The sequence below is a fragment of the Symphalangus syndactylus genome, chromosome 5 (genome assembly GCF_028878055.3).
Source record: "Symphalangus syndactylus isolate Jambi chromosome 5, NHGRI_mSymSyn1-v2.1_pri, whole genome shotgun sequence".
Classification (NCBI taxonomy): domain Eukaryota; kingdom Metazoa; phylum Chordata; class Mammalia; order Primates; family Hylobatidae; genus Symphalangus; species Symphalangus syndactylus.
Genome location: NC_072427.2, coordinates 148,028,060 through 148,047,827, shown reverse-complemented (window position 1 = coordinate 148,047,827; position 19,768 = coordinate 148,028,060). Strand labels below are relative to the sequence as shown.

At 56.9% G+C, this 19,768-nt stretch overlaps 1 protein-coding gene across 10 annotated transcripts; it reads left to right on the top strand.

Annotated features, from left to right (window-relative positions):
- Nucleotides 1–135: 135 nt before the first annotated feature.
- On the top strand, nucleotides 136–17,846 carry PTPN6 (protein tyrosine phosphatase non-receptor type 6). Of its 10 annotated transcripts, none has more exons than XM_055280843.2 (16): nucleotides 136–672; nucleotides 8,192–8,314; nucleotides 8,535–8,729; nucleotides 11,347–11,536; nucleotides 11,692–11,808; nucleotides 11,913–12,026; nucleotides 12,201–12,297; nucleotides 12,684–12,763; nucleotides 12,960–13,109; nucleotides 14,193–14,324; nucleotides 14,458–14,612; nucleotides 16,460–16,527; nucleotides 16,621–16,772; nucleotides 16,873–16,964; nucleotides 17,335–17,474; nucleotides 17,655–17,846. In XM_055280843.2, exons 1-15 carry the CDS (start codon nucleotides 659–661, stop codon nucleotides 17,447–17,449), a joined length of 1,794 nt encoding a protein of 597 aa, XP_055136818.1. In that variant the 5' UTR covers nucleotides 136–658; the 3' UTR covers nucleotides 17,450–17,474; nucleotides 17,655–17,846. The 10 variants fall into 10 exon arrangements, with proteins under 10 accessions (XP_055136818.1, XP_063495818.1, XP_063495822.1 ...); XM_063639748.1 differs by having other exon boundaries at nucleotides 211–672; nucleotides 8,496–8,729; XM_063639752.1 differs by having other exon boundaries at nucleotides 489–672; nucleotides 17,335–17,465.
- Nucleotides 17,847–19,768: the final 1,922 nt, after the last annotated feature.

The window sequence follows — 19,768 nt, the reverse complement described above, 5'->3', positions numbered from 1 at the left end:
TGCTTTTCCAGGCCCCATCCCCCTGAACAGCTCCTTCCTATAGTCCTGGCTGGGCCTAACCCTGCCCCAGTGAGGGCCTGAGGCTCCTCCCCTTCCCCCGGGGCAAGGTGAGAGGCTGGATTGGGTCCCTCAGCGCCCTGGGTGGGTGGGCCTGCACAGGGGGCACCTCCTTCTCTGAGGAATTGGGCTGTTAGGGCTTTCCCTTAGGCTCTTTGGTTTCTGCCTACTGAGAGGTTCCCCCCATTGGTTGCTCTTCCCTCAGCCAGGGTTACTTCCTGGTCTGTTCCCTTATCCAACGTCCCGCCGCTCTGTCAGCTTGAGCTCCAGGTGGAGCTCCAGGTGGCTCCTTCTCTCCCGAGGGAAGGCGGCCCTGGACCAGCAGGCGGGCCTGCTGTACTCCCGCTTTGGGGCTGCAGGGAAGCTGGCCGCTGTGGGCGGTCTCAGGCCAGCCCCGCCCCACCTGTCCTTTTCTTGGAGACTATTAGTCCAGGGTTTGTCCCTGCAGTGCCATTGGCCTGGCAGGCAGGATCGAGGAGGAAGTGGCTGATTTCTGAGCGGTTCCTCCTCACTTGGCTTGGGCCACTGTGCACAGCTGTGCCACTGGCTCAGCCCTGCCCCCTGCGGCCCTCCGCCGTGACTTCCCCATCCCTACAGAGAGATGCTGTCTCGTGGGTAAGTCCCGGGCACCACCTGAGTCCCAGTCTCCTGTTGGTTTTGGAGGGAGGGAGGGCCTTGTTGATGCTCATTCCAACGTGTGTGAGCGTGAGTGCGACCTGCCGCTGCCCTGCGCCTGTTTCCGGTCCCTATGAACCTTCCCCTTCCCGCAAGGTGTGAGGACCCCCAGGCTCACTCATGCCCCTCTGCCCCATCTTTAACATTTTCCCCCGGACAAGTGTGTATCTGTTCTCTCCATTGCATTTCTACTTCCAGCCTCTGGGCTCCTGCTTCTGCCTCCTGCTTAGGACCTGTTCCCCTGGGTAGCTCACAACACCTCAAACATAGCAGTCAGAGGCCACCCGCGAAGGCCCTCCCATGCCCAGCCAACTTCTCCGCACTTCCCAACATCCGACTTTGGTCCCCTCTTCTTTCTGTTTCCTTTCACTACCCCTTCCCCTGCATCATTCATTCAACAGGTACGTGTTGAGCATCTATTATGCACCAGGTGCTGTTTCAGATGCTAGTAATACTGGAGTGAACGAGACAGACATGGTCCCTGCTCTCACGGAGCTTGCATTTCAGTGGGAGGTTACAGACCGAACAAATAACCCAATAAATTGGATCACTGCAGATTCTCAGAAGTATTACACAGAAAATGAAACAGCCTTGGCCGGGTGTAGTGGTTCACGCCTGTGATCCCAGTACTTTGGGAGGCTGAGGCAAGATGATTGCTTGAGCCCAGGAGTTTGAGACCAGCCTGGCCAATGTAGTGAGACCCTGTCTCTACAAAAAATAAGAAATTAGCTGGGTGTGGTGGCACGCGTCTGTGGTTCCAGCTATGGAGAGGCTAAGGTGAAAGGCTTGCTTGAGCCCGGGAGGTCAAGGCTGCAGTGAGCGATGATTGCACCACTGCACACCAGCCTGGGCGACAGAGCGAGACCTTATCTCAAATAAAAAAAAAAAAAAAATGAACCAGCTTCATGTGCTAGCAAGTGACTGGGTGTGCAGGTGACATTACTAGCTGGAGGGATCAGGGAGGCCTTCCTGAGGAGGTGACATTTGAGCTGAGACCCGGATGAGGAGGAAGAGGAGCCGGCCATGTGATGTGGTGATCAAGAGTCAAGCATCCCTGGGCAGAGGAGATGGTGAGCACAAAGCCCTAATGTGGGAACAAACAAAAAAAGGACAGTGTGCCTGTGGCAGAGGACCCTAGTGGAGCAGAGGCAGGGCCACAGCAGGTTAGACCTTGTTGGAGCTGGGATGTTGAAGGTGAAAACCTGGCCAGATGAGGTGGCGCACACCTGTGATCCCAGCACTTTGGGAGGCCGAGGGGGCAGGATCGCTTGAGCTCAGGAGTTTAAAACCAGCCTGGGCAACATAGAGAGACCCCATCTCTATTAAAAAAAAAAATACTGGGTATGATGGCCCAAGCATGTGGTAGTCCTAGCAGTTTGGGAGGCTGAGGTGGGAGGATCACTTGAGCCCAAGAGTTCAAGACCACCCTGGGCAACATAGGGAGAGAACTCATCTCTACGAGGATGACTACTACTAATAATAAATAGCTGGACGTAGTGGCACGCACCTGTGGTCTCAGTTACTTGGGAGGCTGAGGCAGGAGGATCACATGAGCCAAGGAGATTGAGGCTGCAGTGAGTTGTGATTGTGACACTGCACTTCAGCCCGGGTGACAAAGCAAGATTCTGTGTCAAAAAGAGAGAAAGAGGAAAGGAAGGAAGGAAGGAAGGAAGGAAGGAAGGGGAAGGGAATGGAAGGGAAGGAAGAAAGAGAGAAAAAGAGGAAGAAGGAAAAAAAGGAAAGAGTGAGAAGAAAGAAAGGAAGGAAGGAAAGACGAAAGAAAGAAAAGAAAGGAAAGAAAGAAAAAGAAAAAGTGACAACCGGTCAAAAGAAAGAAGAAAGAAAAAGTGACAAACGGCTGGGCGCGGTGGCTCACGCCTGTAATCCCAGCACTGTAGGGGGCTGAGGCAGGTGGATCATGAGGTCAGGAGTTCGAGACCAGCCTGGCCAACATGGTGAAACCTTGTCTCAACTAAAGATACAAAAAAAAAAAAGAAAAAATTAGGCTGGCACGGTGGTGCGCACCTGTAGTCCCGGCTACTAGGGAGGCTGAGGCAGGAGAATTGCTTGAACCCAGGATGTGGAGGTTGCAGTGAGCCGAGATTGCGTCACTGCGCTCCACCCTGAGTGCAGTGGGAGAGACTCCATCTCAAAAAAAAAAAAAAAGAAAAAGTGACAACCTGCTTACAGACAGAGTACTGGCGAGTTTGTGGGTGGGTGGCTCCCCAGCCCTGCTGATTCTTGCTTCTCACACTCACGTCTGCCCCTGCCCCAGTACACATCTTGTCACTGTCGGCCCCACCGATGGGGTTCCTACTGAGTCTTCTGGTCCCTGATCCTTTCCATGGTCATTTTCCTGCCAGGTAGCTTGACCAGGCCTCCCTTGGTGCAGATTTCATCCTTGATTTCTCAGCCTCGCCTTGAATGACCCTCTACAGCAGGGTCCCAACCTCTCAGAACAACTTTGCTCCAGCCACACGGCTTGCTCACAGCCAGGCACTGCCCATGTGGACTCTGTGCATGCCACCTCTTTGCCCTGACCCATGTTGCCTCTGGGGGAGCACTTCTTCCTCCACCTTCCATCATGGGCTGTGGCAGTGCCCATCCCATCTGCCCCCTGACGCTGTCTGCTGCGGTATGATTGTTGGGGGAAAGGGCACCAGGCTTCGGCGTCTGACAGCCTTGTTTTACCCACCTTCCCACTCACTAGCTTGTGACCTTGGCCAATTACTTAACATCTCTGAGTCTTAGTTTCTGTTTCTAAAATTGAGTGAATAACACCTACTAAGTAGGGTTGGCCTGAGGATTAATAGTATAATGTAAAAGCTGGCAGCACTGAAACCCTGCCACTTACCAGCTTTTCACATCAGTAGTTGGGAAATATTGTTAGGCTCATTTGTCAGGCAGGGATTCTGAGGCTCAGAGAAGTTCAAGAACTTTCTACAGATTATTTTGCCTTGTTTGCGCTTCCAGACTGCCTTGTATCACCATTGATCTTGATCTGTATGGTTTTTAATTTTTTTTTTTTTTTTTTTTTTTTTTTTTTGAGACGGAGTCTTTCTCTGTCCCCCAGGCTGGAGTGCGGTGGTGCGATCTCGGCTCACCGCAACCTCCACCTCCTGGGTTCACGCCATTCTCCTGCCTCAGCCTCCCGAGTAGCTGGGACCACAGGCGCCCGCCAGCACGCCCGGCTAATTTTTTTGTATTTTTTAGTAGAGATGGGGTTTCACCGTGTTAGCCAGGATGGTCTCGACCTCCTGACCTCGTGATCCACCCGCCTCGGCCTCCCAAAGTGCTGGGATTACAGGCTTGAGCCACCGCGCCCGGCCTTGGTTTTTAATTTTTTAAAAATTTATTGGGCCGGGCGTGGTGGCTCACGCCTGTAATCCCAGCACTTTGGGAGGCCGAGGTGGGCGGATCACGAGGTCAGGAGATCGAGACCATCCTGGCTAATACGGTGAAACCCCGTCTCTACTAAAATACAAAAAAAATTAGCCGGCGTGGTGGCGGGCGCCTGTAGTCCCAGCTACTCTGGAGGCTGAGGCAGAAGAATGGTGTGAACCCGGGAGGTGGAGCTTGCAGTGAGCCGAGATCGCGCCACTGCACTCCAGCCTGGGCAACAGAGCGAGACTCCGTATCAAAAAAAAAAAAATTATTTTATTTATATTTATTTATTTATTTATTTTGAGATGGAGTCTTGCTCTGTCACCCAAGCTGGAGTGCAGTGGTGCAATATCTGCTCACTGCAACCTCCACCTCCCAGGCTCCAGCAATTCTCCTGCCTCAGCCTCCCAAGTAGCTAGGATTACAGGGTAGCAGAGACGGGGTTCTACTGTGTTGCCCAGCTGGTCTCGAACTCCTCACCTCAAGTGATCCTCCCACCTTGGCCTCCCAAAGTGCTAGGACTACAGGTGTGAGTCACTGCGCCCAGCTGTACTTTTATTTTTGTTTTTTGAGACAGGGTCTCACTCTGTCACCCAGGCTGGATTACAGTGGCACAACCTTGGCTCACTGCAGCCTCGACCACCCCAGGCTCAAGCGATCCTCCCATCTCAGTCTCCCAAGTACCTGGGGCTACAGGGGTGTGCCACCACACCTGGCTAAATTTTGTATTTTTTGTAGAGACAGGGTTTCTCCAGGTTTCCCAGGCTGGTCTCAAACTCGGTGTCAAGCAATCCACCAGCCTCACCTGCAGAAAGTGTTGGGATTACAGGCGTGAGCCACTGCACCTGGCCTTGACCTCTACTTTTACCTTCCTGCTTCCAAGGAAATACTTTTTTCTTCTGAATTATCAGGCACTTACTTTTTTTTTTTTTTTTTTTTTTTGAGACGGAGTCTCGCTCTGTCACCCAGGCTGGAGTACAGTGGCGCAATCTCGGCTCACTGCAAGCTCTGCCTCCTGGGTTCACGCCATTCTCCTGCCTCAGCCTCTCCGAGTAGCTGGGACTACAGGCGCCCGCCACCACGCCAGGCTAATTTTTTTGTATTTTTAGTAGAGACGGGGTTTCACCGTGGTCTCGATCTCCTGACCTCGTGATCCGCCCGCCTCGGCCTCCCAAAGTGCTGGGATTACAAGCGTGAGCCACCGCGCCCGGCCCAGGCACTTACTTTTGTAATTCTTAGTCTCCCTAAGCTTGTTTCCTCCCATAAGAAAATGGGGAAAATTATTCCTACATCACAGGGCTGTCTGAGGCCTAAATGAGATCGTGTATGTGAATGTGATCTGCAAACCCCACACCATGCCAAGGTAAGGGAGGTAGTGTTTTACTTTCCTGCCAAAGGATAGCAGAAACTGTACCTCTTCTCTGAGTTCTGCCTCTTGGCTTGACACCCTTCAGAGGAATTCCTGCCTCTTCCATGGGTCAGGAAGAGGTGCCTAGTTAGTTTCTTCTGGGTGCCTAGTTAATTCCTTTCCACCAAGTGGGTTTAAGCCCCGGAAGGAGTGTCTTGGGGCCAGAGCGCAGTGGGCATTTGGTGCTGAGCATGGACCCGAAACCTCATGTGTGGTCAGATTTATGTTCCATGTGTGGGGATGTGCACTGGACCAGGTATGTGTGTAGGTGGACATGGATGATGAGGTGTGTGTGCTTTGACTGTGTGTGCACCCTTGCCTGCGTATGACAAGCAGGCTGTGTGTGTAGGACCAGGAAGCTGTACTTGCGGCCAGGTATGTGGCTATGGACGGACGAGTTTGTTTGTTGGACACTTGCTCAGTGCCAGGCATCGCACTGGACTCTGAACACTCAGAGATGAGCGGGAGCGCCAGTGGGTGTCCTGCGCTGCAGCCAGCTTTGCATATGCTCTTCTTGCTCCTTGGCGTTGGGCGTGGGGGTTCCATGGGGTTCCAGGGCTCCGGGGTGGTGTCCAAGCTGAAGGGGTAGTCAAAGCTGAGCCATGCAATAAACCCAGCAGGCAGATTCCCCAGGGCACCAGTGAGAGAAGAAAACCAGAAACAAATAGAACAAAAAGCAAGAAAAGTGGAAAAGCCTTTTTTGGGGGAAAACATTGATGTTTGATGTTTCTAAAAATGATAAAGTAGTTACCATGGGAAAATTAGACTTGTTGGGCTTAAAACTTTATTTTTTCTTCTTTTAACTGAAGCATAACATGCATAATGTTCATAAATATTAAGCACACAACCTGACTTCGCTTTTTTTTTTTGAGATAGAGTCTTACTCTGTTGCCAGGCTGGAGTGCAGTGGTGTGATCTTGGCTCACTGTAACCTCCGCTTCCTGGGTTCAAGTGATTCTCCTGCCTCAGCCTCCCGAGCAGCTGTGATTACAGGTGCCCACCACCTCGCCCAGCTAATTTTTTTGTATTTTTAATAGAGAGGGGGTTTCACCATGTTGGCCAGGTTGGTCTTTATCTCCTGACCTCGTGATCTGCCAGCCTTGGCCTCCCAAAGTGCTGGGATTACAGGCATGAGCCGCTGCGCCCAGCCGACTTCACGTTTATACACATCCATGCAAAAAGCATCCAGGTAGAGACAAAGAGCCTTCCCTGTACCCTAAAAGTTTCCCAGAAATTGTTCCCAGTTAGCATATTTATTTTTATAAAGGTAATGCATGCCCATCATATCACATTCAAAAAGGTATGTAGAGAACCAAGTGTCTCCCCAGCCCTGTCCTCCAGCCACCCAGTTTCCCTCCCTAGGGGAAGCCACCAATATGTGTTTCTTATGTATCCCCTGTTGAGCTGCTTTTCCGCGTTTTGGTTTGGTGTTGATGTTTGTATTTGGAATTACAGGCAGGGAGCATCATATACCTTAGCGTTTAGGGCCTCTAAGATCAACCAGCCCTGAGAAAATCAGCCATGGCGAGGACCTTGGCCCCCAGCCCCCAGGAGACAGGCCCCCTGGTGCGAGTCCTGGGGCAGGGCAGAGGCCTAGGGACAAGAATTAGAAAGGACCCAAGTTCGGGCTGCTCAGGGTCATGTTGGCCATCCCTCTGCCACAGTGGCACGGACAAACCGCATGTGTTGGTTAGAGGAGGGCACCCTTCTCTCTTGCAAGCATTGGCAAGATCTTCACTATTAGTCTCCTGCTCCCATGGCAGCCCCTTTGGACAAGGAGGCTCTTAATCTCTGTTCTTTGAAGCCCTGAGGGCTGGTGTATAGGAGTTAAAAGCATTGGCTTTGGAACCGGACTGTCTGGGTTTGAATCCTGACACTGCAGCTGACTCACTGCTGGACAGGCAATGCCTTAAACTCCCTGAGCCTCAGGTTCCTTGTCTGTAAAATGAGAAAGATAGCCCGTTTCACAGGGCTGTGGTGAGAAACCAATCACACAAGGCATGTGAACGCCATTACAGCACAGCGCCCGGCATCCAGCAGGACTCACTCGATGACAGCTGTCACCACCATCATTGTTATTAGCGTGGGCCAGGGAGGGCTGCGTAAAAGCAGCTGGTGGAGGAGGGAGAGATGCCGTGTGACCGTCTGGGTTCGCATGCATGAAGTATGATCTGGGCCTGGAGTGTGCAAGGCACACATGTGTCCTTACTGCATGTGTTGTCACATATGTGCAATGCCATACTCCTGAGCCTTTGATTGCAGACGTGTGGGAAGTGGGCCCCGTCCCCACCCCCAGTGCCACCCTGCTCTGCTTCTCTTCCCTTGCTCTGCTCTAAAACGAGAAGTACAAGTGAGTTCCCCCAAGGGGTCGGCCGCGCCTCTTCCTGTCCCCGCCCTGCCGGCTGCCCCAGGCCAGTGGAGTGGCAGCCCCAGAACTGGGACCACCAGGGGTGGTGAGGCGGCTTGGCACTGGGAGCTGCATTTGAGGCTTAGTCCCTGAGTTCTCCGCCTGCCCAGACTAGCTGCACCTCCTCATTCCCTGTGCCCCCTTCCTTTCCGGAAGCCCCCAGGATGGTGAGGTAAGGGCCTGCCACCCACGGTAGACAGGAGGCAAGGGTGCCTGGTGCCCACGGGACCCCTCCTCACTGCCCTGCCTGGGCCGCCCAGGTGGTTTCACCGAGACCTCAGTGGACTGGATGCAGAGACCCTGCTCAAGGGCCGAGGTGTCCATGGTAGCTTCCTGGCTCGGCCCAGTCGCAAGAACCAGGGTGACTTCTCGCTCTCCGTCAGGTAGGTGGGCCCCCCCGAAACCCCGGGCGTTTTGGCCACTCTCTTGTGCCATCCAGGCCCTGAACCACTCATTCCTGGTTCCCCGTGGCAGTGCTGACTCCCCGTCTGTTTCCTTGCCCCCCACCCCCGCACTCCCCATCCCTGTCTGTGCCCACCCATGCCCATGTGTGCTCCCACCCAGGACCTGCACCAACTGGCCTCACCGCCTGGTGCCCTGCAGGGTGGGGGATCAGGTGACCCATATTCGGATCCAGAACTCAGGGGATTTCTATGACCTGTATGGAGGGGAGAAGTTCGCGACGCTGACAGAGCTGGTGGAGTACTACACTCAGCAGCAGGGCATCCTGCAGGACCGCGACGGCACCATCATCCACCTCAAGTACCCGCTGAACTGCTCCGATCCCACTAGTGAGAGGTGAGGGCCCCGCACCCCCACCACTCCCAAGCAGGGACGAGCCGGCTCCCACCCTGAACGGCCAGGGAGGCAGGGAGACTGGCAGCCGGCACTGCCTACCCTCCATCCCCTCCCGTCCCTGCGCCGGCTGGGGCTCTCAGTGTCCCTCCTCCATGCTGTCCTGCGGCCTGGTGTCTCAGAGCCTAACCTACCACCCTTTCCATCTAACCCCGAGGAAGCCACAGAAAGCTGCCTTGCCCAACTCCAGGGGCTGCTGCAACCCAGGTCCCACTAGAGACAGGGAGGCCACTGCTGGTGGCCAGCATGTCATGCAGGCCCGCTCTGTTGTTAGAAAGCTCTTCTTCCTCTGGAAACAAGCTGCCTTCCTCCATCTGCCCCTCACCCCAGCACGTTAGGACAGTAAGGAGTTGACACTGGAGTGAAGATGGGGATGAACGCTTGCCAGGACAGTTGGTGCCTTGTCCCAGTCGCCCAGTGGGGATGGGTCTGTTCTGTGGGGTCAAATAGGTCTCCGGCCCAAACAGAGACCACTGAGAGCAGGATGTGAAGTGTTCACCTGTGTAAAGGGTCTCACATTGTTCCGGGCACAGAGTGATACTCCAGGCATTTCCTTCCTGTGCCCTCCCCGACTCCTCCTGTGGTCTCCCAAAGGCATGCGCTGGGGGCTAGGGGGCTCTGAATGCTCCTCAGGACACCATGGCTCCTTTCAGAAGCCGCATCTCAATGCCAGATCCTCTTAAAGGGCAGCGGAATAACGCTAGGGGGTTTCCACATGGACCCCTGGGCCAAGCCGATTTGCCCTTGCCCTGCATTCATGGATCGGTTATTGAAATGATTGGGAAACTTGCTTCTGCCAGCTTGCAGCCTCTCTGAGATTCCGGTCTCCAAACTGCATCAGTATTTTTGGTCAAGTCACTGACTGAAACTTAGAGCTGGATTCGGTCACGGTACAGCCCTGTGGCCCACCTGGGAGGCCTCCTTTCCTGGATCTGCCTCCTTCAAGGCCTTCCTTCTCTCTGTGAGCCTCACATGGCTGGCTCTGCGTCTGCCCCCCTGCCCTTCCTCTTCCCCACCGCAACACTCAGGGGGCTCTTGCCACTGAGACCCTCTAAAGCTCATGTCCTCTCTTTCTCCTTGCCTCAAGCCAGGACAGGAGGACGGGCTGACCAGTGCCTGGAGTTGGAAGAGAGGAGCGGGGCCCAAGGAGGCCCCTGCAGAGGAGGCTGAGGCCTGGGTTCAAAGAGAAGAGAGAAGAGAGAGAAGGAAGGGAGGGCAGTGCCGGGGCAGGAGGTTAAGACCAGGGAAGCCACACTGGAGGCCCTTTTGGGTGACCCATCCCAGGAGCCAGTGTCACCCCTGAGCCTGAGAGTGTGTGAGAGGCTCTTTCTCCCTGGTTCTGCTGTGTCCCCTGCCTTGTCTGTGGCGCCTCCTTCTCTGCAGGAATTTGCATCTGTCCCTCGGTCGCTCTGCGCTTCCTGTGGTCAGCCTGACATTTGCATGGAGACTTCCTCATCCTGGGGCCTGAGGGAAGGGGCTCAGCCCCCTCCCCACTGCCTGGGGTCCTAGCTTGTCTGCAAGCGGTGGGCTGAAGTGGCCTACTGGGGTTAGGAGGCTCTGGGGGTCTCTCGGCTGGAGTCACCTCTGGGCAGGGGTGAGATGGGTTGGGACAGACTGGTCCTCCCCTCCTTCCCCCCATCCCTGCGGTTGGAAAATTTGCCCGCCCTCCCCTCGTCCCTGGGCTGAGGAAACCTCACAACCTCACTTCTCACTCTCTCCCCAGAAGGAGTTTTGTGTTTTTTCCATCACGTGGTTTCCTGTGGGGCTGGGCATTGTGGGGCTACAGTTTCCTCCTGGGAAAGGGGTGTGCTTCGGGGAAAGGGCTTAGTTCTGCTTTCTGCCCCGACAGCCCCTTTGAATCCCTTTGAACCCGTTTGAACCCTGGGCTCCCTTTCAGTGACATCATCCAGGGCACCCCAGAACCCCCTATACCACTCTTTCCCCAGTGGGGTTGTCTTCCTCACCTCCCTGGGGAGCGCACCTCATCCGCCTTCCTTGTGACTTGAGTCTGTGTGTCCATCTCCCGCCACTGCCTGTGGTGCGGCCTCGGTCTGCGTTTCTCTTTGCTTCTGGTCTCTGCTGGGGCACAGCTCTATCCTTCACGGAGATTCGTCCTTAGTTTCTCTCTTCCAAATATTTTGAATATTGCCAGCCTTTCTGCCTTTCAGAGGTGGGCTCTGGGTTCAAAGCCTGGTTAGAACTCTGGAGGCTAGGATGGCTTGAGCCTGGGAGGTCGAGGCTGCAGAGAGCTGTAACCGCACCACTGCACTCCAGCCTGGGCAACAGAGCTCTGGAAGCTTGCCTTGGAGTCAGTCAAGGGCCCTAGGCCAGTGAGTAACAGCTCAGCGTCAGTTTCCTCATCTATCAAATGGGGGTAATATCATACCTAGCTCTCAGCATGTTTGTGAGAGGCCTAAATATGGTGGTGGATTTGGAAGCATCTAGCACAGTGCCTGACACACAGTAGGTGCTCGATTTCCTGCCCCTCTCTGTGAATGTCTTTGCTCAGTGCCTTCTCCTGTGGCCTGGGTCTCACCTCCCCTGATGCTGCCTTCTCTAGGTGGTACCATGGCCACATGTCTGGAGGGCAGGCAGAGACACTGCTGCAGACCAAAGGCGAACCCTGGACGTTTCTTGTGCGTGAGAGCCTCAGCCAGCCTGGAGACTTCGTGCTGTCTGTGCTCAGTGACCAGCCCAAGGCTGGCCCAGGCTCCCCGCTCAGGGTCACCCACATCAAGGTCATGTGTGAGGTAAGGTAGCCAGGCGGCGGGGGAGCCTCTGCTGAGGCTCCTGTCTGTGACCGCAGTGTGGGTGGCAGGGAGGGTCTGCCTGGGCTTGAACCCAAGGCTGGGGCCCAGGGAGGGAGACTCAGGTCCTGTGAATGGCCTTATTTGGCTCCCCCCAGGGTGGACGCTACACAGTGGGTGGTTCGGAGACCTTCGACAGCCTCACGGACCTGGTGGAGCATTTCAAGAAGACGGGGATTGAGGAGGCCTCAGGCGCCTTTGTCTACCTGCGGCAGGTCAGGGGTGGGCCCAGCTGTCTCCCCGCTTCCCCTGAGCTGTCCCCTAGATGTGAGCTTCTGGGATCTCTGAGTTGCTGACTTCTCGCTCTCCCCCACCCCAGCCATACTACGCCACGAGGGTGAATGCGGCTGACATTGAGAACCGAGTCTTGGAACTGAACAAGAAGCAGGAGTCCGAGGATACAGCCAAGGCTGGCTTCTGGGAGGAGTTTGAGGTGCACGGTGGGGACCGGCAGGGCTGGGGTGGCTGAGGTTGTGGCGGCGGCATGGGGCCCCAGGCGGACACCTTCCCCTCCTTGCCCACCTCTGTTCCTGACCCACCCCACGTGAGCTCCCCCGATGGATGCCCTCTCCAGGAGCTGATGCTCATTTCCCCACCCACATCTCAGAGTTTGCAGAAGCAGGAGGTGAAGAACTTGCACCAGCGTCTCGAAGGGCAGCGGCCAGAGAACAAGGGCAAGAACCGCTACAAGAACATTCTGCCCTGTGAGCACCTAGGCTGCCCCATTCACCCAGGAGACCGCCCCTGCCCCAGCTGCCTCCCCTCATCTCACAGGTCTCCACCCTCCACTCCAGGAGGGGCCATCTCCCCACACCCCCTAACAGAGCCTCCCCCTTCTCCAAAAGGCCTCTACTCCTCCCAGAAGTGCCTCCCCACCACCAGCAGGCAGGTTGCCCCCTGCTCCCAACCTCCTTGTGAACCCCCTCACTCCCTCCATACAGATGATCCCCCACCCCTGCTGCCCACAGTCCCCCGCAAGCCTCATGGCTTCTGAGACCAGAACGGCCTGTTAGCTCAGGAGGGTCTGGCCCAGGTGTGGCGAGTCCCTGGCTGACCCAGGCCATCTCGCCTCCTTTCCACCCACTCCCAGTTGACCACAGCCGAGTGATCCTGCAGGGACGTGACAGTAACATCCCTGGGTCCGACTACATCAATGCCAACTACATCAAGGTCAGTGGTGTGGGTCATGTGGGAGGAGTGGCTGGGCCCTGGGAATTCCCTGTCTGGTGGGGGACCCTAGATCCAGAGACAGCTGGGCAAAGCCGAAGCTGGCTTCTTGCATGGGTGAGGGTAGCAGTGGTCCAGGGCCTGTGCTGGGCCAAGGGGCTCACTGTCTTGGGGTGCATCTCTCCACGCTTGCGTCCAGAACCAGCTGCTAGACCCTGATGAGAACGCTAAGACCTACATCGCCAGCCAGGGCTGTCTGGAGGCCACGGTCAACGACTTCTGGCAGATGGCGTGGCAGGAGAACACCCGCGTCATTGTCATGACCACCCGAGAGGTGGAGAAAGGCCGGGTAGGGCACACCGCCCCATCCCCACATCCGTCCCCCGTGCTTGTGGTCATACCATTAAGTCAAAGAACCGTCAGATGCCAGGGCAGAAAGGGATCTCGGGGGTGAGGGTCCGGCCCTTGTTGGGAAACTGAGGGCTAGTGACAAAGTCTCGACTACACAATGCGACCCCCAGATCCCTGCATGCATCCCTGGGCTCTTCTGAGCTCCAGACCCAGGTTTTAGGCTGTCCTCCTTTCTCCTACCCCTTCCCCACCTGTCTGCATCCAGGCCCCTCCTGTCCTCTATGCCCCATAGATCTCTCTGGAGTCTGCCCCTTACCCTACAGGCTCCCCCTACACAGCACCCTCTGTGCTGCCACTGAGCTGATCCCATCCGTGACATAAACTGGGTCAAGTTCCTTCCTTTCTGAAATCTCTTCCATGGCTCCTGGTCACCTTTGGGATAAAGTCGCACTCCAAGGCCTGGCACTCAAGGCCTGGTGGCTTCCCTCTGACCCCCACGCTTCTCTTGAAGGCTCACCGCCCCCAGCAGCCCCGGCTCTTTCAGGTTCCCAGCCTTTCTTTGCACAAGCTCATTTTCTGCTAGGAAATGACTCCACACTATCTCTGCCTGGCAGATGCCTCGTTTTTGAAGACACAGCCGAAGAGCTGCCTCCTCTGTGAATCCAGGTCTTGTTTCTTCCAGGACCTAGAGGGAGAATTACCTCTTTCTCAGCCGTGCTCCTCAGCGTGGTGTCTCCCCCGGTCACCTGTCTTTGTGAGCTCCTTGAGGCACAGGGGCACACACTGGGTGTTATTTGTGTCTGTGACTGCAGCCTGGTTTGCACAGTTTCAGGGACAACGCCTGCCCTGGCAACGTTTGTTGAATGACATGGATGTACCGGTAACGTGGCTGGCCAGGCCTCACCACCTGTTGGTGGCTGATCTGAGACGAGAGCCCAGGTCTCCTGCCTCTCTGCCAGCTCATCAGTCCATCCAACAAATGTATGGGCCAGTGCCAGGCACTCAGAATATAGAGCAGGACTTGGGATGGGCCACAGTGCCCTGCTCTGTGCCTTATCCCCACCCGACCCTCCCTTTCCAGAACAAATGTGTCCCATACTGGCCCGAGGTGGGCATGCAGCGCGTTTATGGGCCCTACTCTGTGACCAACTGCGGGGAGCATGACACAACCGAATACAAACTCCGTACCTTACAGGTCTCCCCGCTGGACAATGTGAGTGGCCCCCACGCCCTGCTCCGTTCCGGGAGTCCCTCCCTGGATTTGTTCTCCTCTCTGGTTGGGTAGGGCGAGATGGATGGGGTGTTCCGAGGGAGGAGGGGGCACTGACCCTATGTCCTCGGCTTAGGGGGACCTGATTCGGGAGATCTGGCATTACCAGTACCTGAGCTGGCCCGACCATGGGGTCCCCAGTGAGCCTGGGGGTGTCCTCAGCTTCCTGGACCAGATCAACCAGCGGCAGGAAAGCCTGCCTCACGCAGGGCCCATCATCGTGCACTGCAGGTGAGGATGATACTCCTGATGGTAGTAGTGACAGCTGAGAAGTAAATACTGCTAAGTGCCATGAGCTGTTATAAGCAATATAAACGTTAGCTCACACGTTTAGTGCCTTTCGCTCACCCCCAGCTTCTTCTGGGTCCCCTCATGGCTCCAGACCCCTGGGTGGATCCCGGCTGGAACCAGCCCCACTTTGGCCCTCTGCCTGTGGGTGTCTTCCTCAGAGCCCTCCCCAGATGTACCATCTCGCCCAACCCTGCCAAATACAGAGGAGGAGCCCGGGACCCAGTTGCTGGCCAGGCCCAAGCTAGTCAGGGCAAGGCCGGGCAGGCACCCACAGTAGGCCTGGGTCCCAGCTGCTCCGCTTTCTCTCGAGGTCCCATTCCGTTGGTTTCTTCTCGTCTCCCAGGAACATCCATGGGGCGTGTGCTCCCCATTCCTCCTCCTTTTCCATGGGTAGCCGCAGGGCTTCGGCTTCTTCCTGACTCCGCCCTCTCTCCCACCTTCCCCAGGCAGTGCCCCATCCTGGCCCCCAGGGCTGTGTGGGGATGGGTGATGCCTCTTTGGGGCTGCACATAACTCCTCTATCTACCCTCATGTTTGTGATCAGGAGACCCCGGTAAGGTGCAGAGGTGGGGGCTGCAAGGAGGAGCAGGGGTCCCACAGATGAGTCCACTGAGCCGGCCTGGCCTGGGTGGATGAGAGGCAGCGGGTGCAGGGACCCTCCGCTTACCAGCTGTGTGATCTTAGACAAATTACTTAACTTTTCTAACCCTCAGCTTCCTCATCTGTAAAATCAGGATCTCAGGTTGTCGTGAGAACTCAATGAGACCCTGTCGTTGTGGCTGGAATTCCGTCAGCCCTCAAAAACTGGGCGCTGTTACTGGTTTAGTAACTCATATCAGGCAGAGAATAGGGGAATGGGAGCCTGCCTTGCCCTGGTCCCTTCCTACGCCCTCCGTAGACCCCAGGCCTGTGACCGCATCTGGCTTCCTCCTCTTCCCCCAGCAGCTGTTTGTCCTGGGACAGGGCAAGTCGGTTGAATCTAGAGGTGCCCCCGACGGGCTGTCTCGGGGATGCAGCTCTGTCCTCTGCTCTCTCAGGGACAGGCCCATCCCTGAGAGCTACCCTCCTGCTCACCCGCCACACACATTCACACACTTCTTGAAAGCCCCATGGCCTTTATTTAGACGTTACAGGAAGGAAGTGGGTGTGGGGGGTTATTTTTGACAATCTGGGTTTGAAATTAGCGCGACTCAGGGCATCAGCTTGATGGGCTCAGTCGAGGGTGGGCCTGGGGTCTCCCTGGGGTCTGCTTGCCCAGGGGTGGGAAAGGAGAGAAACTTCCTACTGCACTGCTGGCCTGAGTCCCCTGACCCTGTGCCCCCGCACCCTGCTGTCTCAGGACTGTCCTTTCCCTGATGTCAGGGTTTGAAGAAAAGGGGAAGTGAGGCCATGCTGAGAGACGCTCCATAACTCTTGCAGGGAGAGGCGGGGAGGGCTCAGGGTACCTGGGAGCCGGCAGGACAGCGGTGGGATTTGGGGGTCCCAGGTCTTCCGGGGTGGGGGCAGCCACTCACCAGGAGTGAGGAGTCGGTGCGAGGAGTGGAGGAGGGAAGGATGGTGGCAGCTGGGGAGCCAGCGTCAGCACCGCAGAGCCAGAAGTGGAGCGTGTCCATGCAGAGCTGGGCAAACCTCCATCGTCACTTGCCTGGTGACCCTGGGCACATTCCCTCCCATCACTGGAGGCTCAGGCTGCTCCTGTGGTGCCTGGGGCTGGAGCTGAGCACTGGGTACCCCCCTTCCCAGGGAGGGCTTGACTGGCCTCTGATGGGGCCCCCGTCTTTCCCCAGCGCCGGCATTGGCCGCACAGGCACCATCATTGTCATCGACATGCTCATGGAGAACATCTCCACCAAGGGTGAGGGGCACCTGGGGGTTTGGGGGTGGGGAGTGAGCAGCCCCTCGGTGTCCTTCTACGCCTGGACCTGAGGTTTGACTGCCCCCCACCCAGGCCTCGACTGTGACATTGACATCCAGAAGACCATCCAGATGGTGCGGGCGCAGCGCTCGGGCATGGTGCAGACAGAGGCGCAGTACAAGTTCATCTACGTGGCCATTGCCCAGTTCATTGAAACCACCAAGAAGAAGCTGGAGGTCCTGCAGGTGCGTGCAGAGCAGGGCCTGGGGGGGGGGCTGCAGTGTGGGATGGGTGCTGCCTGGCCCTGCTGGGACCACCACCCTCCCACTGTCCCCCTCCCTACAGTCACAGAAGGGCCAGGAGTCGGAGTACGGGAACATCACCTACCCCCCAGCCATGAAGAATGCCCATGCCAAGGCCTCCCGCACGTCGTCCAAGTGAGTGGCCCTGACTGCCACCGCCCGGCATCCACCCCTTTGTCCTGCCCAGCCCGATCCTCACTTTCTGGAGAGGACAAGTGTTGCAGCTGGGGGGATCTGGCTTCAAGTTCAGGCTTGGTTCTCACCCCTTCTGTTCATAAGCATTTCCCGAGTGCCCACCACGTGTGGGCCTCTGCTAGGTACCAGCAGTGCACTCATGTATGAGATGTAGCCTCTGTCCTCTAGGAGCTTGGAGTCTAGTGCAGGGACAGTGGCTGGGTCACCTGTGAGATGGGGTGGCCAGAGGGGACTGCCAGTGCCGGGTCCCCCTGTGCTGTCTCCTGACCTGCACCAACGGCCTGTACTTGCCCCCTGCACCCCGCTGCAGACACAAGGAGGATGTGTATGAGAACCTGCACAGTAAGAACAAGAGGGAGGAGAAAGTGAAGAAGCAGCGGTCAGCAGACAAGGAGAAGAGCAAGGGTTCCCTCAAGAGGAAGTGAGCGGTGCTGTCCTCAGGTGGCCATGGTACAGCTCTTCTGCCTGGGTGTCCTCCCTGCTCTGCCCCGTGTCCTTGGCTCCACTGCCTTCCTTGGGTGGATGGGGTGGCCGCAGCCTCACTCTGTGCTTCCCAGCTGCCCCAGACCTTCTTGTTCCACCTCCAGGTTCCAGCCACCCTCTCACTCCCTCACTCCCTTCTCTTGGCAGCCTCAGCCCTGACCCTGCGGAAGCGTTCCACGACGGGCAGACTCACAACCTGAACCTAGGAGCGCCCCATTCTTTTGTAATTTAAATGGCTGCATCCCCCCCAACCTCTCCCTGACCCTGTATATAGCCCAGCCAGGCCCCAGGCAGGGCCAACCTTTCTCCTCTTGTAAATAAAGCCCTGGGTTCACTGTGTGTCGCCTCTGAGCACTTTGCTTGCCCAGTGAGTGGGCGGCCAGAGGGCAGGGCAGGATGGGTAACTGTGGGTGCCTCCGTGCGTGCCTCGCGTGAAAGCTCCGCCTTCCGTCAGACGGACGTGGGTCGGGACTCCGCCTCACACGTGGGAGGGTGACCGTGGGCGAAGCTCCCCAGTCTCCTTCTTTAAAATGGAGGGCGATCATAACAGGTGGTTGTGAAAAGCACCGAGATGACGGCTGACGATAAGACGGGCACAGTGACTCATCACACGCTGCCATGTGCCCAGGCACTAAAAGACTACACACGTTAGTTCAGTCTAGGCACTTCTGTCATTCTCATTTTACAGTGGAGGAAACTGAGGCACAGAAAGACTAAGTAACTTGGTCACTTGCCCAAGGTCACAGGGCTATGGAACAGTGAAGCTGGGATTTGAACCCAGGCCGTCGGACCCCAGAGCCCACACTCCTTACCCTGGAGTTGCAGCTGGAGCCACCCTCAGGGGTCCTGATCACACTCCCCTGATGCTGACTTCCAGATCTGAACTAAGAGGAGTAGTTAACAGCCGGAAGCGCAGACCTGAGGCCAGCCCGGCTGCGTCCCCTCTGGCGGGAACAGGGACTGGCTCCTCAGTGCACCCGGGTGCGCCTAGCTCCTCCCCTCACCCAGGCCGCTGTCGCCCTTATCCTCTTGGGCAGAGTTTGAAGAGCTGGCTGACCTGAGGAGTGCTTTGTTTTTTGGTCCCCTCTTCCTTCCCCCATGTCGGGAGTGGGGTTTCTTCTTTATTTGAAACACTGGTCTCCTGGGGAGTAAAGCTGGTGGGAGTCATCCCTCAGGAAGGGCTGGCGCCCACTCCTGGAAAGGCTGAGACAGCACAGGTCCCGAAGCCCAGAGGCTGGGCGTGCATTACTCAGCAAATCCTTCTTACAGAGCCCCCGGCGCCACAGGCATTCACAGTCCCCCGACCTCCTGGAACTTAGGAGGCTGGTCAGGGAGACAGATTCACAAACCGATCACAAGCATCAAATAATTGCAGGCGGGTATTAAGAAGGAAGCAAACAAAGACCTGGAGAGAGAACAGCTAGGGATTGAGCAACACAATAGTTCCCTGGGGCTGTGGCCCTCCAGGGCATGGGTGGGGCAATCACCTGTCGGGTCCAGGTCCCCTCTCCCAGCAACGCCCTTTCTATCCAAGCCGCAGCTGCACAAAGGCAAGTCCCACCTCCTCTAACCGCCCTTGGGCTACCTGCCCTTGGGGTGGGACTTGGACTCCACCGAGGGCTGTGCTGTGAGGTGGGTCCGGGAGCAGCTCGGTCCGGAGAGTGGAGCGCGATCATTCCCTCTGCAGGCCTCAATCGAGGGGCAGGGCTGATGCTCTGGGCCAGCTAGGGTCTCTAGGTAGCGGTGGGTAACTTCACACTAGGGGCACCTTGCTGGGACCTGCCTGCCCTTCACAGGCCTGGCGGGGCCTTCTCCCTCCCCTTTCCCTCAGGGGATCCCAGCACAGGCTGGGCACTGTGTGGCGGCACAGCCCAACTCCTGCCCAGCTGACCCCTTGCTGACCTCAGGGATCTCTGGCCTTCCAGCTCTGCTGTGGGCAGGATCTGAGGCCACAGAGGAATGGGCTAGTCCTGGGGGCAGCAGCTGCTGTGGGGAGGGGACCCAAGGACAGCCCCCCTTTTTGTGCCTCTGGAGACAAGGGTGAGACTAGGCAGGTTGGAGAAAAGAGGCCCCTGGGAGAGGGTGGGAGGCCTAGAGGAGTGGCCAAGCCTTAGAGGAGGTGCCCGTGGCTGGCGCTGGGAGGGAAGGGGTTAAGGCAGTGGGGGGGCAGCCTATGGCAGGAGGACACACCTGTGCGCAGGGTGGCAGGCGGGGCCCAGGTAAGGAGCCTGCGCTGCCCGGCAGGCGGAGAAGGAAGGAGG

Excerpts from the sequence above, each read along its gene's own strand:
- PTPN6 (XM_063639748.1), top strand. Across the intron at positions 11,537-11,691 it reads ACATCAAGGTCATGTGTGAG|GGTGGACGCTACACAGTGGG; the intron begins GTAAGGTAGCCA and ends GGCTCCCCCCAG. Across the intron at positions 12,764-12,959 it reads TCAATGCCAACTACATCAAG|AACCAGCTGCTAGACCCTGA; the intron begins GTCAGTGGTGTG and ends GCTTGCGTCCAG.